This window comes from Astatotilapia calliptera, chromosome 14, assembly GCF_964374335.1.
Source record: "Astatotilapia calliptera chromosome 14, fAstCal68.1, whole genome shotgun sequence".
In the NCBI taxonomy this organism is placed as follows: Eukaryota; Metazoa; Chordata; class Actinopteri; order Cichliformes; family Cichlidae; genus Astatotilapia; species Astatotilapia calliptera.
In genome coordinates, this window is record NC_137435.1 from 8,044,871 (window position 1) to 8,063,717 (window position 18,847).

General features: G+C 40.6%; 1 protein-coding gene across 3 annotated transcripts; it reads right to left on the reverse strand.

Moving 5' to 3' along the window:
* Positions 1–4,122: 4,122 nt before the first annotated feature.
* nek3 (NIMA related kinase 3) lies at positions 4,123–16,477 on the reverse strand. 3 transcript variants are annotated; one of them, XM_080288641.1, is made up of 13 exons: positions 15,950–16,477; positions 15,524–15,617; positions 15,314–15,411; positions 15,148–15,231; positions 11,225–11,292; positions 11,057–11,143; positions 8,911–8,965; positions 8,806–8,841; positions 8,321–8,435; positions 8,016–8,183; positions 7,797–7,928; positions 7,597–7,714; positions 4,123–7,379 (listed from the first exon to the last, which is right to left on the reverse strand). In XM_080288641.1, the coding sequence occupies exons 1-13, from the start codon at positions 16,079–16,081 to the stop codon at positions 7,313–7,315; spliced, it is 1,254 nt and encodes a 417-aa protein (XP_080144767.1). In that variant the 5' UTR covers positions 16,082–16,477; the 3' UTR covers positions 4,123–7,312. The 3 variants fall into 3 exon arrangements, with proteins under 3 accessions (XP_080144767.1, XP_080144766.1, XP_026048881.2); XM_080288640.1 differs by having other exon boundaries at positions 8,632–8,841; positions 15,950–16,442; XM_026193096.2 differs by having other exon boundaries at positions 7,809–7,928; positions 8,632–8,841; positions 15,950–16,332.
* Positions 16,478–18,847: the final 2,370 nt, after the last annotated feature.

An 18,847-nucleotide genomic window follows, 5' to 3' on the forward strand; every position in this document is an offset into this window, starting at 1 on the left:
GGTCACCGTGTTCCACATAAGGAATTTCCCCAGAGCCTCTCAGAGCACACAATACCTTCCCTCTCTTCCTCAGCAGAATTTAGTGTGCTGGAGCCACAGAAAATCACTATTCAATTCCACATTTAGCTGAACTGAATTGCTAAATTTAATTACTAAGAATTGCTACAGTTCTTAGTAAGATCCTGTTAGGTTTATTGTTTAAGTGTTGGAGTTATTTTTTTATTTTATTATTATTATTATTTTTAGCAATGATTCATTTGTCATACAAAAACATTTCAAGTTCCTCATCGAATTTAGCATGGAAAGCTTAAAATACAGCTTCCACACCCTTTTTAGCTGCGATCTTGCGGAGACAACAGATATTCTGACTTCAGATTGTGAAAATTAGGCTCATTGATCTTGCTGAGGTTATCGTCATTGCTTCAGAAACATGAGACACAATTAACCTAAGCTAAAAGACAGATGAGACGAAAATAATTCCAGCGGTCACAATAGTGACCTGAAGCATCATAATGCGCACGATCATTTCTGCTTGTTGTACATTTCCACTGCACGAGTAGCCTAGTCTGAGTTTTTCTTTAGCTTCTTCATTGCTGGCTTATATCATTTGAATAAAGTAAATTGTCTATGGAAATGGGTGGAGACTGAAGAAATACACAAGAAAACCTGAAACATTGAAGCATTCTTGTTATGCATCTCAACCACTATTTTTAAGCAAATCCTCACACAGAACAGTACATTCTTATTGTAAAACATTTGCTCTGATGCAAACACTACTCAAGCAATGTGTCACCAAAGTTACATGACTGATAAAAGAGCTTAGCCATTAACTGTCTTTCTTTACCAATTTGTGCAGGAGATTGCACTATTCTAAACTTACATAACACACATTGACACAATCAAAGCAACGAATGTTTCACTTCACACGAAGTGCTTTCATACTTGAATGGATCTGTTTGACACATTAAACCAACTTTAGTTTTTCTTAGCTAACAAAACTTTTATGTGAAAGCCAACCCAAAGCTTATTTAAAGGTAAATGAAAATTGTTACCTATAGTCAGATGAATGCACATTCTTAAGCTAAGCTTAAGATGTTTTAGCTAAAACTGTGTATGTCACCACCAGCTAGCATTATATGGAAATCATTCTGACTTCAGATTCAACTTCAAGCTTTATTAATGTTTCATGAAAAGACTTGTGAACTGTTGGGACAAGATATTTGAATCAGTATGATTTGTGTCTTTGCAGTTCATGAAATGAACAAAAACACTAAATACCAGAGGCTGCAATCTTGCTGATGATGCTGCAATTACTGCTCAGTTTTTTCCCCTTTTAAGCTATCCCTGTGAACTGCAGACTTAACTATGAAGAAAACACAAATATGATTCAAATCCATTGTTGATCACAGTGATTCTATCACTATGATTAATGAGAGTATCTTAGTTGTGTCAGTAATTTGTATAATATTCATTTTTTAAAGTCCAGTAGTGTATGAGAATCTATGGGAATCAGTTGTTTTTCATGCCTGAAGAAATGTTTGTATTTTTCTCATTCATCGAATTCAGTGTCAAACATATAGGTCTGAGGCCCTCTTCACTGTGGGTGTTCACAATGAATCATCTTCACAATTCGGTTAGTCACATGATATAGGCTAAGCAGTGGGTGATACATGCTGCTTCATTCAAGAGATGTAGAGTATGCAAAAACATAAGTGTCACGTTAAGGTCAGTGAGGTGGAAAAAAAAGAGCGTTGTTGAAGGTGTTGTTTCGACAGTGTTTTTTCAACAGTGCTGTTTCCGCAATATCAGAAGTGTTGTTCTTTTTTGTCAAGGGAGACCAGTGCACAAAACAACAGCCACATAATAAACATTATGTATGATTGCAACATGCAACATGCAAATATGTGAGTATTAGGGACACCTTGCTCATAATGGGTCGGCCCCTCTTTTGCCTTCAACAAACCAGTTGGTCTGAGCTTTGTGACACGGACTGTGCTGGAAGCAGTCATCGGAAGATGGGCACACTGTGGTGATCCATAAATGGATGGACATGGTCAGCTTTCGCTCAGGAAGTAGAGCATGTCATCTACAAACTGGGAGGTTGGTGGTTTGATCCTCGGCTGCTTCAGTTTGCATGCCAAATATCCCTAGGCAAGATACTAACACCAAGTTGCTCTCTGATGCATCTGTTGGAGTATGAATGTTAGATAAAAAGCACTTAGAATAAAAAAGTGTTATATATTTTTAGGTAGCATATATATTTGTGTTTATTTTGGACCAGTCTCTCCAAACTCTAATTGGAAAACCACATCATTTTCTAAAATATTCAGAGCAGCCTGTCCGGCCCCAGCAACCATGCCACATTTAAATAACTGAAAATTCAAAATAATTTAAATAACCTTCCTTGCTCATTCAGATGCTAGCTTCAACTTCAGATGGTCATTTAAACCACGTTTACACACCTAAACCTACAGTTCTTCTGCCATATGATTGGCTGGTATAGATGTTCGAATTTAAGAGCGGTTGAACAAACGTGCCTAGCAGTGGCTGATGAGAGGATGAGAGAGGAGACAGCAGAGCCTATGACCTTACTTAAAGGTGGTCCAACTCATCAGGAGTTAACAGGCGTTTAAGTTACGAACAATAGCAGCATTTATAACAACAAATGACTCTCCAACCTGCCTGGAGCCAGCAGTGTCCCACTTCACATAACCCGGGATCCAGATTTAACTGTTCTTGACCTTTTTACTTTGAGCAGCTGATGAATTGTGCAGCTCCATGACAAAGCCCTGCTTGGCTACGCCAGTCTCATATTGTCTGATACATCACTACAAAACACAGGCAAAAGACAATGGAGGGTCACTGCAAAGGGCTTGAAATAATCATAACAATGACAGCTTCCATATTTATAGTTGCAAAGAGACTCCCAACTGCAGCGCCTAAGTGCTTTGTTATTAACAGGAAGAGCGGCTCCCCATGAAGAATAAACAATACTCCTCTTTACTGGGTGAGTCATGACAGAAGGTTTCATGGTCTGCTGCTATGCACTGAGGCTACAAATGTCCACTAGCTATAGCGCAGAAACGTTGCTACATTTATATAAAACAAACAAAGAGTAAAACAGCAAATTATTATTACTGTTTTTGCTCTGATAGTTTGCTCTGAATAAGAAAACTGAGAGAGGAATCTATCAGAAAATGCCTTTCTAAGCATCAGTAGCCAGACTGAGATCACTGGGTCATCTTGCATCTGCACAGCTCTTCCTGAGTGAAACTGGGGGTGTTCAAAAAGGAGGCCACAAAAACAGGGAGACAAAAGGGGAATAAGGGACAGCGGCAGATAGGAAGTCAATTTTTCATCAAGGGTGATGACAGCAGCTGAGGGTCGAAGTGTGGACAATCTCCCAACCAGGCATAATGAAAGGTCTTTTGTGCATCATTTGATAAGAATGGGTGGTACTGGACGATAATGTGTATAATGACACCACACCACACCACACCTTGGGTCATGTGATGAGGCACATTATCAATAACAGGTCAACGATTTGGTCTTGGAACTGAAGAAGCTTCTCAAATGAGAGTTAAGAAATATCTTGAAGAAACTTAAAGAAGTCCAGTCGCTTTTCTTGACCATGACCTGGATGACTGACAACCTACACAGACATACGTGCTTCTGGATTGTTTGCTATCAGGTCACCCGGATGAGCAGGAAGAAAATCGGTGAGGGAACTCAGATTAGGGCCTGAACAATAGCTAGAAGTGCAGCTTCACTACAGATCCAAGCATATAATGAAAAACCGGAAACAGCACGTTTCAAAGTGAGTACATTAGAATGAGAGCAAGGAAATGCTACATCACTATGCACGCCTCGGTATTTTCTGATGTTTTCATATGTGGTGCTCAGCTTGCGTGCAAGGAACAAACTAGGGCCTTGTGGTTTTGATCATACTTCAACAAAAAAGGTGTCACCAAATGTTCACAAACACACTGCACCAAGGTGGCAGGTTACAAAAGTGATAGGAAATCACTGTAGATAGTTGCCCTTCTCGGTGTATGTTTTAGTCAAACCACTGAGTCACAGCAGCAGACACACTATTTTCACAATGACCTCACAAACCCAATCTTAAGTGCAGGAGTTTTGAACAATTTATTTAAACAGCTTTTTTATTTCTTTTTTTTTCTGGCACATTTATACAGCAGACATGTCTGTTGGAGACAGCACATACGTCCTTCCTGCAAGAGGAAACCTCTGTTCATGTTCATTTCCTTTTGCACCAGTAGTTAAATGAGGTGGACAAATCAGGTATACCTGGCACTTGCAAACAAACAATGCTTTATTGTTTAGATTTCTTTGAAACTCTGGTTTTAAATGCAATTTTTGTTTTAATATTATAAAAAATTATACTGGCAAGAAACTTTTAAAAAATGAAATAATTTATAAGGAAATTTGAATACAGCAGGTAGAGGACACACTTACATGGCATGAGAAAAGAGACTGCAGTAACTTACAAGTGATTCAATGCAGTGTAGAGAATCATATCTCGTTGCTGCAAAAGTAGGTGCTCTTTTCATTGTTCAAACGTGAACATTTTTCGGGATTGTTTATATCCTTTTGCAGTGTTTCACATATTTCTTGAAGGCTGTTCCTCCTTTGCCCCAGACATTATTTCTTGCTTCAGGGCCTGTGTTAGTCTACCTTCCTCTTTTAAATACTGAATAATAATAATCTGATATGTATGGAAGTTAGGCAAGATACTTGCCCAATTTCACTTTTTTCTTCTTCCTTAAAACCTCTTGTGTGGTATTGGCAGCTTGCACTTGATCATAATCAGGCTCGGATATTTTTGTGGATATCTTTGTGGATATTTTTTTAAAAGACATGATTTAAGATGCAATCTCTGATCTATCCAACACCTTGAATGAATGCCTGTATTATTGCTCCCCTCACGTCCATACTTGACTAACTGGGCTATTATTTCCCTGTGTGAGGCCTGGCCAGGTTCCTGCCAAACATGTTTTTTATTTCCACTGAAGAAAGTTTTGTTTGCTTATAGCAAAGCTCAATTTTCCAGATATGTTTTTCCAAGCAATATTGTACATGTAATTCACTGGTTGTAAATTTTACTTTATGTGCATTACCACTGCTGCACTACTGAGCGGTACATTTACTTCACCTCCTTAGTATTCCTGCAACTTTGCTTCCCCTCTTGACTGATTTCTAGTTAGTCACTGATCTTCGTGCAACCTCTGTCTTTGTGATATCACTCATGTGAGATTAACTGGAAGTCATAGGTTTGCTCACCTTAGTTTCAGTAAACTGAAGTAAACTGAAACTAAGCAAGTGATCATTTGCTGCAAACCTCTGAGTTTCAGTCTGAGTTCAGTCTTTGTACTCATATTGGATGTTCATAAGGAAATACTTATATTATATTTATAGCTATTACTGTTAATCCTAAATTCTCAGAGGTGGCAGAAGTTCAAACAGCCAGTATAAACTCTTTTAGACAAATTCATACACCTCCAACCCCTCAGTTTATAAGACCAATACATAAAGACACTTCCCGGTTCATCATGGCCAGTGGTGGGAGACCCTTCTATCTGCAGGACACAGACCATGATGAAGTTGCAGCTCTGCTATGATACATCACATTACATGTATCTTTTCCAAACATGCACATCTATGCTATGGAGGTGCTTTTTTTTCTATTTCTAAAAAGCAGGGGGGGGGGGGGATGAACTGTGAGCACTGGAGAGGGGATTCATTGTGCCCTCGTGATAAGGGTTGAGCTTCCTCAGTGAAACACATCGTGGGCAGATATCTGGTAAAAGATACCATGGAGCGCTCATGTCAGCCACTAGGAGTTCTAAGTTACTGAAAGAACTTTAGCAGCTGGATAATCCAGCTCTGGTGTGACTGTTGGTGAATCATTGTGGTTTTGTTGACTCAACGGGCTGTAGTATCCCTATCCTGCTCAGCCCAAACTGTAATGGGCAAGGCTTGGGTTAAGTCTGTCTGTAGCCAAACATGTGGCTGTTCTATTGTCTGGTCCTATTCCGTCAGGCTTCTCATTTGGCAAACCAAATACAGTAACATGTTCCACTTGCTCCTTTGTATTTATAACGTCTTTATGCAGCATGGGGACTCACTGATTTATTTCACTGCCACTGCTAATTAGAAGCTTAATCGCATCTGAAACAATGGTTATCATTTTGTATTTTCTAATTCGTTTTTATTTTTATTTCATTTTTGACTTTTTGTTTTCACTTCAGTTTAGATTTAGTATCCAGAGTGGGTTTGCTCGTTTCAGTTCGGGTTTTGTTTTGTTTGAAAATTGCTTCTTTTTTTTTGGTCAGTGTTAAGATAAGTAGTATTATTGTATGGAGTGCATATGTCAGAGGTAAACTGAGGAAAATCAGCACGGGGATTAAAAAAAAAAAACCCTTTATGAAAGCAGTTGACAGACATCTTATAAGAATACAAAATCTCAATAGACAAGTCCATCAAAGCCTCATCAGGGGAACTGATAACAAATTTTACCAAACAAAGAAAGTCTGAAACTAAAGCTATTTTCTACATATTTTCCCATATTTTATTTTATTCTGGTTAGTCTTCTAAGTTCACAAAACCATTTCAGTTATTTTTTTCTTTTCCCATAAGTCTGGTTTTTAATCTTATTTTGTTACCTAAACACATTTTTTCACATCTAATTTTAGTTTTTAGTTTATTTTACCAAACTTTAATTACCCTGATCTGAACCACACGATAGCGTTTCCCATTCCACACAATGGGATCCCAAAGGGATTCCAACTCCACCTAGTGGTACATAAACCAAATAGAGTGCAGGAAGGATGGGCCCTGTAAGCACTCACTAGAAAATGAAAAAACAACAAAGCAGCTGAAAATACCAGATATGTGGTTTGTTTAGTCACAAGAATAAAAGCCATATAACAGCAACAAGATGTTTAGTCTGCTTTTGATATCGCAAAAGAAACAGACTTCAAAAGGTGCAGGCGGGCTCAAATTGGTGCGACTGCATGGAGACATAACCTTTCTGACTCTAATATTTCCTGTTTTCCGAACAAGCCAAACAGAAGCTTCCCAGTGGCCTCAAATTGCAAGGAATGTTTATCACTGCTAACCTGAGGCGAACACAACTTATTAAACAGAGCACACAAAACTTCTAAACATCTTTATGTGCACAAGGTTTTCTGACAGCAAGCTGAAAAATAAACACAGTTAAAATTTTAGTGTGTTGTTGCAGCATTTAAAAGTTAACCTTTCCTTTTTTACAGGCTCAGAAGGAAAAAAGGTCTTAGTGTTCCAAAAATATTTTCTCAGCTTCATCCATCCAGTCACATGGAGATTCCTCTTCAAAGTCCCTGCAGTGAGAGGACCAACAAAGTCAACACAATTTAAGAACTATACTTTCATTCAGTATCCTTCCCATTTCAGTCTTTTTCTCACCCTGTTCACATTAAAATCAATTAAAACACTGCTGTAACTATTTCCCTTTATGTCCAGATGCTGTACAACATCATCTAATATGCTCTGCATTAATGCTGGGATATTAAACAACAATATGTCAGGGTTACTTACGTGTCTTCATCATCAGAGCGTGGCTGCAGTCGGTCCTCGTCTATAACCAGCTCTTGTTCGGGCCCATCCGTGTCATCACCCTGAGGATGGGAGAGTGGTCCCAACAGAGGGTCTTCACCTGAACAACACCACAATGATGAACACATTAAAGATTTCAGTTGGGCTATCTACAGCTTATATTGAGATAAGAGTCTGCTCACAGATCAGCAGACCTCTGTTTATTATGAAGGTGCTGGAGGCTTTGCTCAGCTGAGCCTTCTCCAGCAGACTCAGAAGCCTCTCAGGAGGATTCCTTTCCCATCGTCTTCTCTGCCTGCTGTCCTCTGGCTCCCCTGCAACAGAATGCTTTGGTTTGGCATTTCAGTCTCCGCCGCTTATTTTTGCACCTTTCAGGAAATGAAATTCTGCTGCTACCATACCTTCATGAGTAGAACTTGTGAAGGTCCAGCCAGTTGATGTCACGCTGTCAGATGAAACCAGACTGGCATTAGCTAACACCTGCAGCACGGTGTCTGATGGCTCAGTAGACCACTGCTTTCGAGGGGCGGGGTCTCTGCTTTCGAAGCAGCTTTTTGATAAGTCCATACCTGATTTAAAGGGTTATTTAGGACATATTTTGATGACAAACCATACAGTCTTAAGAACAAATTCAGTAATGTAACCCTGCCAGCAGTGCAACAGTAGATCATTTTCTTCAACATAACATTGTTAGCTTTGACTCCACCTTCAGATGTTGATGTTTTTATTAAACTCTTCTCTCCCAGAAGACGAGCCACATTCTTTCCCTCCTCTCTGTTCCATCGACCTGTATGCCTCGCCTGCTCCTCCCTCTCTGAGGCCTGTAAAAGATTCAAAACACCGCCCTGAATCAAATGCACAGCACGAGCTCTGCGGCCATCTGAACAAACAAAGGGTCCACATTGGATTACCACAGCTGGCAAAGTTGCGTAAGAGTTTAAATTCTCATGCTACCATTAGGTCAAAACAGCAAGTGACTGTGATGAATGTGCAGCCCTAAAATCAGGTTCAACATACTGATTTTCCCTGGGAGGGCAGGTGTGTACGCAAGAGTTTAGAAACCCTGTGAGAGGTCAGGATGGTGTGCAGGGACGGTCTGTCTTTTGGGTTTGTCTTGAACATCTGCTTGACCAAGTACTGCAACTCATAAGGAAGATGACTGGGGAGGGGAGGGTATGCACCCCGGCACACCTTAAGAATCAGACTCTTCCAGCTGGATGCCTGGAACTGGACACAGGAGAAAAGCGTGAAGACACAACAAACCACGCTGTGCATGAAGTGTGGAGGAGGGAGTACCGGGTGTCGCAGGGTGCAGAGCTCGTACAGGACGCAGCCTAGAGACCACACATCACTGCAGAACACACAAAGGGAGAAATGGTTATTCATTCACACCAGACATTTCATCATGTACTGGCAGAGTCAGAGAGAACTGGTTAACCCATGCATGAGTTACACAATCACTGCTGAGCCCCTTTAGTCAGAGAACTCAAACTAAATCAGAGACTGAAAATAACATGTAAATGTATGCTGTCAGGGAAAAAAAGCCTGCAGAGAGACTCTAAGCCGGGGGTTCTCAAAGTTTTAATGACTTAGTCCCACTTTAAGAAGCCAGAATATGACTTAACTTTTAGTTAGTCTTTGCACTGTCTCTCTACAGAGGATGACAGTGTTTTATGTTGCTATTTCTTCATTTTATTCAGTCACTTTTTGTTCTGGTACATAGTTGTTATTCATGTATTACTCAAGTGAGTGTTACAGTGCTTGATGCTAGCTGTATACGTCAGTGTTAGGAATGTTCAGTCGGCTATGATGGCAAGAACAGAAGAGTTGGGTTTGAAAAGAGATGATCCCTTGGTATCATTCTGCCCTGCTCTATCGTAACACGACATGAAGTGTGGCTGAATGAAATGTGCAGCGGCAGACTCGAGGGCCACTCGAGGGCTAGCACTTGGTGATCCAAGTCCTTTAAGATCTCTGGATATTTTTGTAGTGCAGACTTCACACATACTTTCAATAACTACTGTAGGCATTCCAATGAACTATAATTATCACATACAGTAATTCCGCATATACGCACAAATATGTACACACACTCTGCAGGTGCTCTACTGTCACCATAGTTTGACCAGATTTGGTTCTGGCATGTCCCTTTTTAAAAATAAAAACCACACAGTTGGTTAAACAGATGTATTATTTGTATGTACAGTCATGGCACAAAGTTGATTTTTCAGATTTTCTTTAGATTATTTTTACATGTTTTTTTTTGATATTGTGAATAACACAAGGGTTCTGTGAGATTCAAAACATTTTTATTGGCAAACAAATAAAAATTTAGTATGGGCAGTGACAGCACTGCCAACAATTTTTGCACACAACTGTAGACTATTCTAGCATAGGTTCCTGTTTCTTTTCTCATCGATCTAGTTACTATTAATCCGTATTCACAAATTTTATTCATGTAGAAAACATGCCCAGAAACTCTTGTTAGCACATTTTAGTCAATTCATACACTCACCGGCTATTTTAGTGGGTACATGACGGCCTGCTGAAAACGGGAATCAAAATGGGGAAGAAAGGAGATTTAAATGTAAATGTGGCACGTTAGCGCCAGACAGACTATACTGTATATTTTAAAAACTGCTGATCTGCTGGGATTTTTCTGACACAACTACCTCTGGGTTTACAGAGAATAGTCAGAAAAAAGAGAAAATATCTAGCAAGCATAATTTCCTTGGGTCAGAATGACTTATTGATGCCAGAGGTCAGAGGAGAATGGCCAGACTGCTTTGAGCTGATAGGAAGGCAACAGTAAATCAAATAATCACTTACTACAACCAAAGTATGCTGAACAGGATCTCTGAACGTGCAAAATGTTGAACATGAAAATGCTGCGCCACAGCAGGAGAATAAATACACCGAGTGCCACTCTTGTCAGCAAAAAACAGGAAACCGAGGCCACAATTCACACCAAAATTGAACAACATAGATTAGGAAAATATTGTGCGGTCTTACAAGTCTCAATTTCTGCTGCCACATTTGGATGGCATGATCTGAATCTGGCATGAGCAGCATGAAAACATGCTAATCTCCTGTTCAGCAGCATGCTGAGCAGGAGATTTGCAGCACAGGTGTTCAGTTGGCAAATCTGCAGCAACTGTGTTGCTATAATGTTAATATGGACAAAAACTTTGAGAAACCCTCCACCCTCCTTTTGAATTAAAGCAGTTCTGAGGGTAAAAGGGGTTTTAACCCAGTCATAGCAAGCTGTACCTAATGAAGTGGTTGGTGAGTGTATATTTACATTTCTGCTTTTAACATTTCTTGTTACAATGGCACACATTTTCTAAGCACAGACACTGATCTATGGAGAAGAAACATAATTTCATCTTTATATTGTTTAATATAAACCGGAGGATCCAGCCGAACGCTCACAGTAGCATACCTCTTATTGTTGTACGGCTTATTGTCCCAGATTTCTGGTGCCACATAATACGGAGTTCCAACATATGCATGAGCGTAAGCCTTCGAGCTGGAACAAATTTACAATCAAATTTAAAATCGACAAACTCAACATTAACTTTAAAAAGCTGAACAGCATCAGGTTCTTTACCTGTTCAAAATACAGGCTGAGCCAAAGTCTCCAAGCTTGACTGTCCCATTATCGGTCAGGAAAATGTTCTGGGTGAGGATGAAAGATAAGTGATGATTTAACATGACACAAGCTATAAGTACAGCCAATTATGGCAAAATGAGATTATATCACATAGATGGGTTGTAATGTTTCTGATCTGGATCAGCAGTTTCATTTTTGTTCATTTCATTCAACACACAACCAAGCAAAATGATTCCGATTTGGATTCAATTGTGCTTGCCTGACATGAAATTCACTGATCCACACCACCGGGATATACAGCAATGACATTGGAATGTCATTCGGGCTGGAGAAGTGTACTCAGATGGTAACAAAGACTGGGAAGGTAGTCAGAATTGAGGGAATCACACTACCAGATGGCAACACTGCAGACATAGAGGACAGCTACAAGTATCTGGGGATCCCACAGGCAAATGTTTATCCATGAAGAGGCTGCTAGGAAAGCTGCAACCATGAAGTACCCGCAGAGAGTCAGGCAAGTCCTGAGAAATCAGCTGAACAATAAGAACAAGATCCGGGCTATCAACACCTACGCTCCGCCCGTGAGCAGGTACCTTGCTGGGATAATAACCTGGCCAAAGGAGAAGATAGAAGCCACTGACATCAAAACCAGGAAGCTCCCCACCATGCATGGAGGATTCACCCCAAGTCCAGCACCCTGAGGCTATACGCTAAGCGGAAGGAAGGAGGCCGGGGAATGGTGAGTGTCAGTACCACAATCCAGGATGAGACAATGAACATCCACAAATACATCAGGAAGATGGCCCCAACTCACCACGTGCTCAGTGAATACCAGGCAGCAGAAACCCAAGAAAAGGAGGAAGAAGAGGAACCACCATGGAAGGATAGGCCCCTGCACGGTATGTACCAGAGGCAGATAGAGGAAGTGGCTGACATCGAGAAGTCCTACAAGTGGCTGAACAAAGCTGGACTGAAAGCAGCACAGAGGCACTAATCATGGCAGCACAGGAACAAGCTCTGAGCACAAGATCCATAGAGGCTGGGGTCTATCACACCAGGCAAGACCCCAGGTGCAGGCTGTGTAAAGATGCCTCTGAGACAATCCAGCACATAACAGCAGGGTGCAAGATGCTAGTAGCCTGCTGCAATAGATGTAGGCTGCCGGGGGATTCCCATGATGCATTGAGTTTTTCCTTTCCAGTCACCTTTCTCAGTCACTATGTATTAATAGCAGTGTTGGGACTAACGCGTTATTAAGTAACGCGTTACAGTAACTACGTTATTATTGTGGTAACGAGCACGGTAACTAGTTATTATGCCAAAATCAGGAACGCGTTACTCGTTACTGGGATTTAGATAGGGTCGTTACTCGTTACTTCGTGTGGTGGCATCGCGGAGTTTCCACAGATTCAGTAACATTAGCAAGTGGTGGAGGCCAGCAGGTGGATGAAGGAAAAGGGACGCAGAAGGAAAAGAGACCCGAGGCGGCCGCCGGTCCAAGTGTGAACTGAACTTCAGGTAAGAAGTTATGACCTGCAGTCTCTCTGGGTCAGATATAAACCAAGCTTAGGTGGAGTTTATTTTCGTTATTCTGACTTTTTCCGTACTGCGTGCTAGCTAGCATGACGGAGTTTCTACACAGCTGGGTGGTGCTATGAAGTTAATGATGTTGAACCTTATTTTGTTCATAAGTTATTAGAGTTGCCAACCGTCCCGTCTGGTATTCAGAGAAAATATTACGCGTTTCTTATTGAGGTGAAAAGGAACAGTTTGTCCCGTAATTCAGCTACAATGAAAAAGGCACAAAGCTGGAGTTATTCTGTGTCTTTACGCTGCACAGCTGCCTCTTCTTCTCTCATTCTCCCCCCTCCCTCTCCCGTTTCTACTTCAATCATGAAACTGATCAATGATCAGCTGATCGGCTCTCTTGTTTGTTTATCGCCCACTTTGCGCCGAAAGAGGAAACCAGCGGATGTCGCGCTAAACAACAGCAGCACGTTTAAGCTTGATCAGCTGTTGTTAGAATTTATTTAATATTAATTTCTAGTATCAGCTGATGTTTGCTGGAGCCACAGCTGTAAAAAAAAGCTGCTGGTCATGATATGTTTTGGTTATCTGGTGAGAGGGAAACATGAAGATGAAACCAGGAGATGTCCTTACTGAAGCATCAGAGCTGAGCAGGTGATGGAGAAACAGGTTTACCTTTTAGGTGACATGAATGAGTTGAAGGGAAGTTATGAACTGTTTCTGAGAGACAAATAACCCCAGGATCCTTTTTTAGGTAGCTGACAGCTGGTAACTGTGCAGGTGCGGATCTAGCAAAGTGTGGCCAAGGGGGCATGTAGGGCATTAACAGGGAATGGGGGGCACAAAGAAATACTTTTCTTTCTTATTCTCATTTAAAATGTCTAGCTTTTAAAAAATAATTATCTGAATCTTACAACAAACGATTGATAGATTGATGCATATATACCATCAAAACAGTGAACATCACTGTCACAACAGTGTTTGTTTTCATTCAAAGGCTTTATGATTTTTCCTATAATGGTGGGCCAGTTTCTAGTCAAAATGCCCGGGCCAATTTTCTTTCCCAGTCCAGCCCTGTATGCAGCTCATCTGCAGTCTGGTGTTGCCTACATCTTCCTATTCAGAAGGCAGAATTTCTGAGTTCTGAGTACAATCGAAAGCACCACGACTGCAGTTTTTGTGTTGGATGTAAAAGGCGCACATGACTCTGTGACGTAGGCTAGAATCATGGCAGCAGTCAATGACGGTCCAGGCGTGGGATTTCTCTCGTGGAAATATGCACGTTATCATATCCTTTCTATTGGTAGGTGGCACAGTGCACTTATGGCAAGTAAGCAAGCTAGAAGACTGGCAAAGTTATGGAAGAAACACATTAACAAGAGAATTCTGAGTAAAACCAAAGTTACTTTCCCTAGTAACTAGTTACTTTGAAAGTAACGAGTAACTTGAAGTAACTGAGTTACTTTTGAGAGAAGTAACTAGTAATGTAACTAAGTTACTATTTTAAAGTAACTTACCCAACACTGATTAATAGACCTCTCTGCATTGAATCATATCTGTTATTAACCTCTGTCTCTCTTCCACAGCATGTCTTTTATCCTGTCTTCCTTCTCTCACCCCAACCGGTCGCAGCAGATGGCCGCCCCTCCCTGAGCCTGGTTCTGCCGGAGGTTTCTTCCTGTTAAAAGGGAGTTTTTCCTTCCCACTGTCGCCAAAGTGCTTGCTCATAGGGGGTCATATGATTGTTGGGTTTTTCTCTGTATCTATGAAGCGCCTTGAGGCGACTTTTGTTGTGATTTGGCGCTATATAAATAAAATTGAATTGAAATTGAATAGTATACAGAAACATCTGTGCCGAATATGGCCTGGAAGTTCCGAGGTCAAAATCAGACACGCCCCCTAGGGCGAGCTAAGATCCTGTGGGACTTCCAGATACAGACGGACAAAATGGCAGTAACATCAGGAAGAAGGAACACAAGAAGCTAGAGAAGTAGCACGGGGTCAGAGAAGAGCTCAAGAAGATGAGAAGGGTGAAGGTAACAGTGGTCCAAGTGGTAATCGGAGGACTAGGTGCAGTGACTCCTAAGCACAGTCACTGTCTATAGGTCTGTTGCATATTTTTTACACACTGGGCTAAAATATGCTGATCATGGATACCTTTTTTTAAGATGTAATTTAGCTGAAATCTGGAATTACAGAGCTGAATTTGTTCAGTAAATGCTACCGAGTGACATGAGTGTTCAAACAGAGAACTGAGAGAACAAACATAGGAAATCTGATTCTTCTCTCTATGTTGAAGGCAGGTTTGACCTGAATGAACCAGAAGACACATTCATTAATGTACCCTGAACAAAGTAAAATGCATAAGCTAGAAAACCTAGACGTGACTGTACCTTGGATTTCAGATCTCTGTGCAGAACTCGCTGATCATGGATATGCTTTGCACCTGCGCACATTTCAGCGAACCACTTCAAGATCTGAAAAAAGAATTTAAAAACCCAATGAAACACAAGTAGGGAAGGGTAATTGTGATCATGAGTGCAGGAAGTCAGGACGTACATTATCAACACTGAACTGGTTTGACTTCTGTTGCTTAATCCTCTGGAGCAGATCTCCTCCGCTGCAGTACTCCATAACAATCCACAGGAGTTCATCAGCTAAACAAACACAATCACACATGCTATTTTGAAATCCAAACAATCGTAACTGTATGCTCATAAAAGGTTTGCAATGACTTTTAAAGCGAGTGATATTCGTGTGTACGATTACCCTCGAATGCCTCCCTGAAAGCCACAATATTAGGATGTTTCATTCTGGACAGCAGGATGGCTTCCCTCCTCGAATTCTCCAGTTTGGACTGATTCTATAAAAATGCAAATGCAAACATGATTGTATTCCATACAGCGCGAAACAAAACAAACAAACAAAGGCAGGCTGACAACAAACAGCTTCCATGTCTCAGTGTAAGCAGCAATCTGGCAGGTTATCAGCAAGGCGCAAAAAACGAAACTAAACTCAAATAAAATAAAAAATTTCCATATCCGACCCCAGGCTGCAACATCACGCCTGGAATTCCAACAAGTCTTATTTTACTTGAATGTTTTATAATCATCACAGTTTCGGGGGAAGATTTGAATCAGACTGATTCGTTTGCTCCAAACAGGTGAGGACATTCCCTCCTTTCCTTGCACATACCTTTGGCAGCTGAATCTCCTTCACCACATATTTTTCCTGACTGCTTTTACACCGCACTAACACGGCCCGGCCAAACGAGCCTTCACCGATCACTTTAACAAGTGAGTATTTCTCCATCGATCTTCTCCACATAAAAGACAAAGAGGGAAAGAGAAAGAGCACACTGGGGAAAATAACTACAGCGGGATGAGCCGATGGAGCCGACCCTTCACATCACTGCTTTTTTTAAGCCGCGTGTGATCGTACAGGGATTTTTTTTACAATACATACAGAAGAATACCGTCCCAAAAATAACCTCCACCTAGACTAGTGCGGTTTATCTGGCCACTACTTCCTTATTATTATATGACGTAGGGCGAGGCGCCACTGTGCTACCCAGCGTGACCGCTAGATGGCAGAACACAACCTCGAAAACAGACTAATAGTTTCATATGTCGTGCAGTGATATTGTAAAAGCATTGTAACAAATTTAGCAGTAGTTTTTTTTAAATGTAACACTATGCATTTGCTTAAAGTTGTATTATATGGTATTATGATTCTATATTATATTTGTATTTGAGAAAAAATATTTTTAACTAATAAAAAGTGATGTTAATAGCTGAACAGCCATGTAATAATAACTCTTTGAATACCAACACTTGTTTCCTCGACATCATATACACTTCCATGGAAATATTAATTAATTAATTAATCAAATAAAGTGCTGGGACCCAGTTAGGTACTGATAGTGAGGCAGACAGCTTTACTTGTGAATCACAAGCATATTAAGCTGAAGTAAAACACATGTGTGTGCGTGCAGGGTAATGACATGGAAGAAGAGGTCCGCAATGAATTAATGGAAATGAAACGGACTGTCACTATTCATCATAATGAAACGACTGGTTTGATATAATAGTTCTGATCAGGTAACTGAAGTTTTTGAGTTTAACCCCTCAAGCAAGGAAGTCCACCATAAATGATCCTGTTTTTCATTTCTTAGCAAATGCAATACAAAAAAACTGGCAACCAACCAACGAAATGACTACAAAAACACATTAAATGTTAATAATCATGACTTTGCCCCCCCCCCCCCCCCTCTTTTTTTTTTTTTTTTTTTTTTAACGAAAACGCTTATTTGAAGGTAGGTAGGTATTTGGGGAGGACAGGGGCCTGTTTACTACTATGTTACATCATCCCTCCTTTTGACAACATGCAGTAAGGCTCTGAGCTGCGGTGGCCAGTTGTGTTCTAGTTTTGAAAGTGAAATCTTTTCCTATTCTTCCTATTTCAGTTTCTCAACAGTTCAAGGGCATGCTTGTGTCATATCTTTTTGTTTCATTATGCATCAAATGATCACAGTGGGTGACGGGTCTGGACTGCAGGCAGGCCAGCTGAGACTTGAAGTCTTTCACCACAGAGACATGCTGCTGTTATATGTGGAGAATGTAATTTGGCATTGCCTTGCTGAAATAAGCAAACCTGTTGCTGAAAATGGTGGAATCGTTTGGCAATAGTGATTTATCATTATGTCACTGCATCCCAGTACCAGGTGGTAGCAAGCTGAATGGGACCTCTCCACTTTGCGTGTGTTTGAGCTGTAGAAGGAAGCCAGAATCACAGACGAGAGGAAAACATGCAAAGTCCAGACAGAAAGACCCCAGCAAGATGGATTCAAACCCAGGACCTTCTTTGCTTTGAGGCAGTAATTCCAAATACAATTAATATTGACAGTAGATATTGGATAGCTTCCACTGCGCAGCTGTCAGTCTTCAGTGTAGTGCTGCCTCAGGATATGAAGCTGTGAAGATTTTTATTATTATTTATTTATTTATTTGAGCGTTTTTGGCATTCGCCTGCAGAGATTTTTTTTTTCAGATTCTCTTAATCCTTTAATGATATTATGTGCCACAGATAAGGAATTATTTGCCATTTTCCCATTTCTACTTGATAATATTACAGTCACATTGTTGCATTGTTCCTTACGCTGAATTCACAGGCTGGTGAAGCACCCCCCCTCCTAGCTTTACTTCTAAAAGACTTGACGTCTGTATGATTTTTACACCCAGCCATGTTTCTAATTAACCTTGTTAGTTGTGAGATATTCCACCGGATGTCAGATTCTTTATAAAAAACAATGCAATCCATCATTTTTACTTGTTTACACTCATGTACATAAGCTATAAAAGTCTAAATATAAGATCCTGCCAGTACAGCGTTTTGAAATCAGTCTACAGAGCATCACACCAGCTTAAGCATCCATGTGAGAGTCTGCTAATTAACTTCCATATCAGATGGCAATGAATGAACTGGTGTGTAAATGTGTAAATTGTGCAAGGAAAGAAAGTGTCATTTGTAGCTCAGGAGTTGGAAGTTGAGCACACACCTCTGCTGTGCTTTAATGATCAGCAGAATCCCCCAAACAGCATCTTCTGCGTTTACCATAGAACCACAAATTATTTGTTTCATTACCTTCTGATATGCTTCCCCCTCTTTGGTATTGCTCTGGTTGCACCTATTAGCAAATAGCTGATCCTCCTCAGGAGGAAAATAAAGACAGTTACGAATTATGGTCCGACAGTTTGTTTACAGCTTCTGGATTATGCTGCACAAGCTGTTTGGGGAAATGTGATGGACATTTTCCCTTATTTTGGCACATATAATGATGTCTCATTTAGTCTGGAAAGAAGCCCTGACAAACTCTCAGTAGAGCCTATACTGATAAATGGTTGGGGGACTATATGCAGCATGGAAGAGCTATCTCTTTATGACAAGCTGTTAACTTTGCATTACAGAATTTAAAGGTAAATCAGAAAACCGATGAAGTTCAGCCTCTTGGTGGTGATTTCATCTGCTTCCACAGAATAGTGTTTCTCCAATAAAACTAAAAACATGCTTTAAATACAAAGTTTGTTGGCCACC

Bases quoted from the DNA above. Each gene is read 5' to 3' on its own strand.
- nek3 (XM_080288640.1), bottom strand. From the start codon at position 16,081: ATGTGGAGAAGATCGATGGAGAAATACTCACTTGTTAAAGTGATCGGT. The intron at 11,144-11,224 runs GTAAAGAACCTG...AATTTGTTCCAG, and splicing joins TCAGCCTGTATTTTGAACAG to CTCGAAGGCTTACGCTCATG. The intron at 7,929-8,015 runs GTATGGTAGCAG...ATTCTGTTGCAG, and splicing joins CACAAGTTCTACTCATGAAG to GGGAGCCAGAGGACAGCAGG.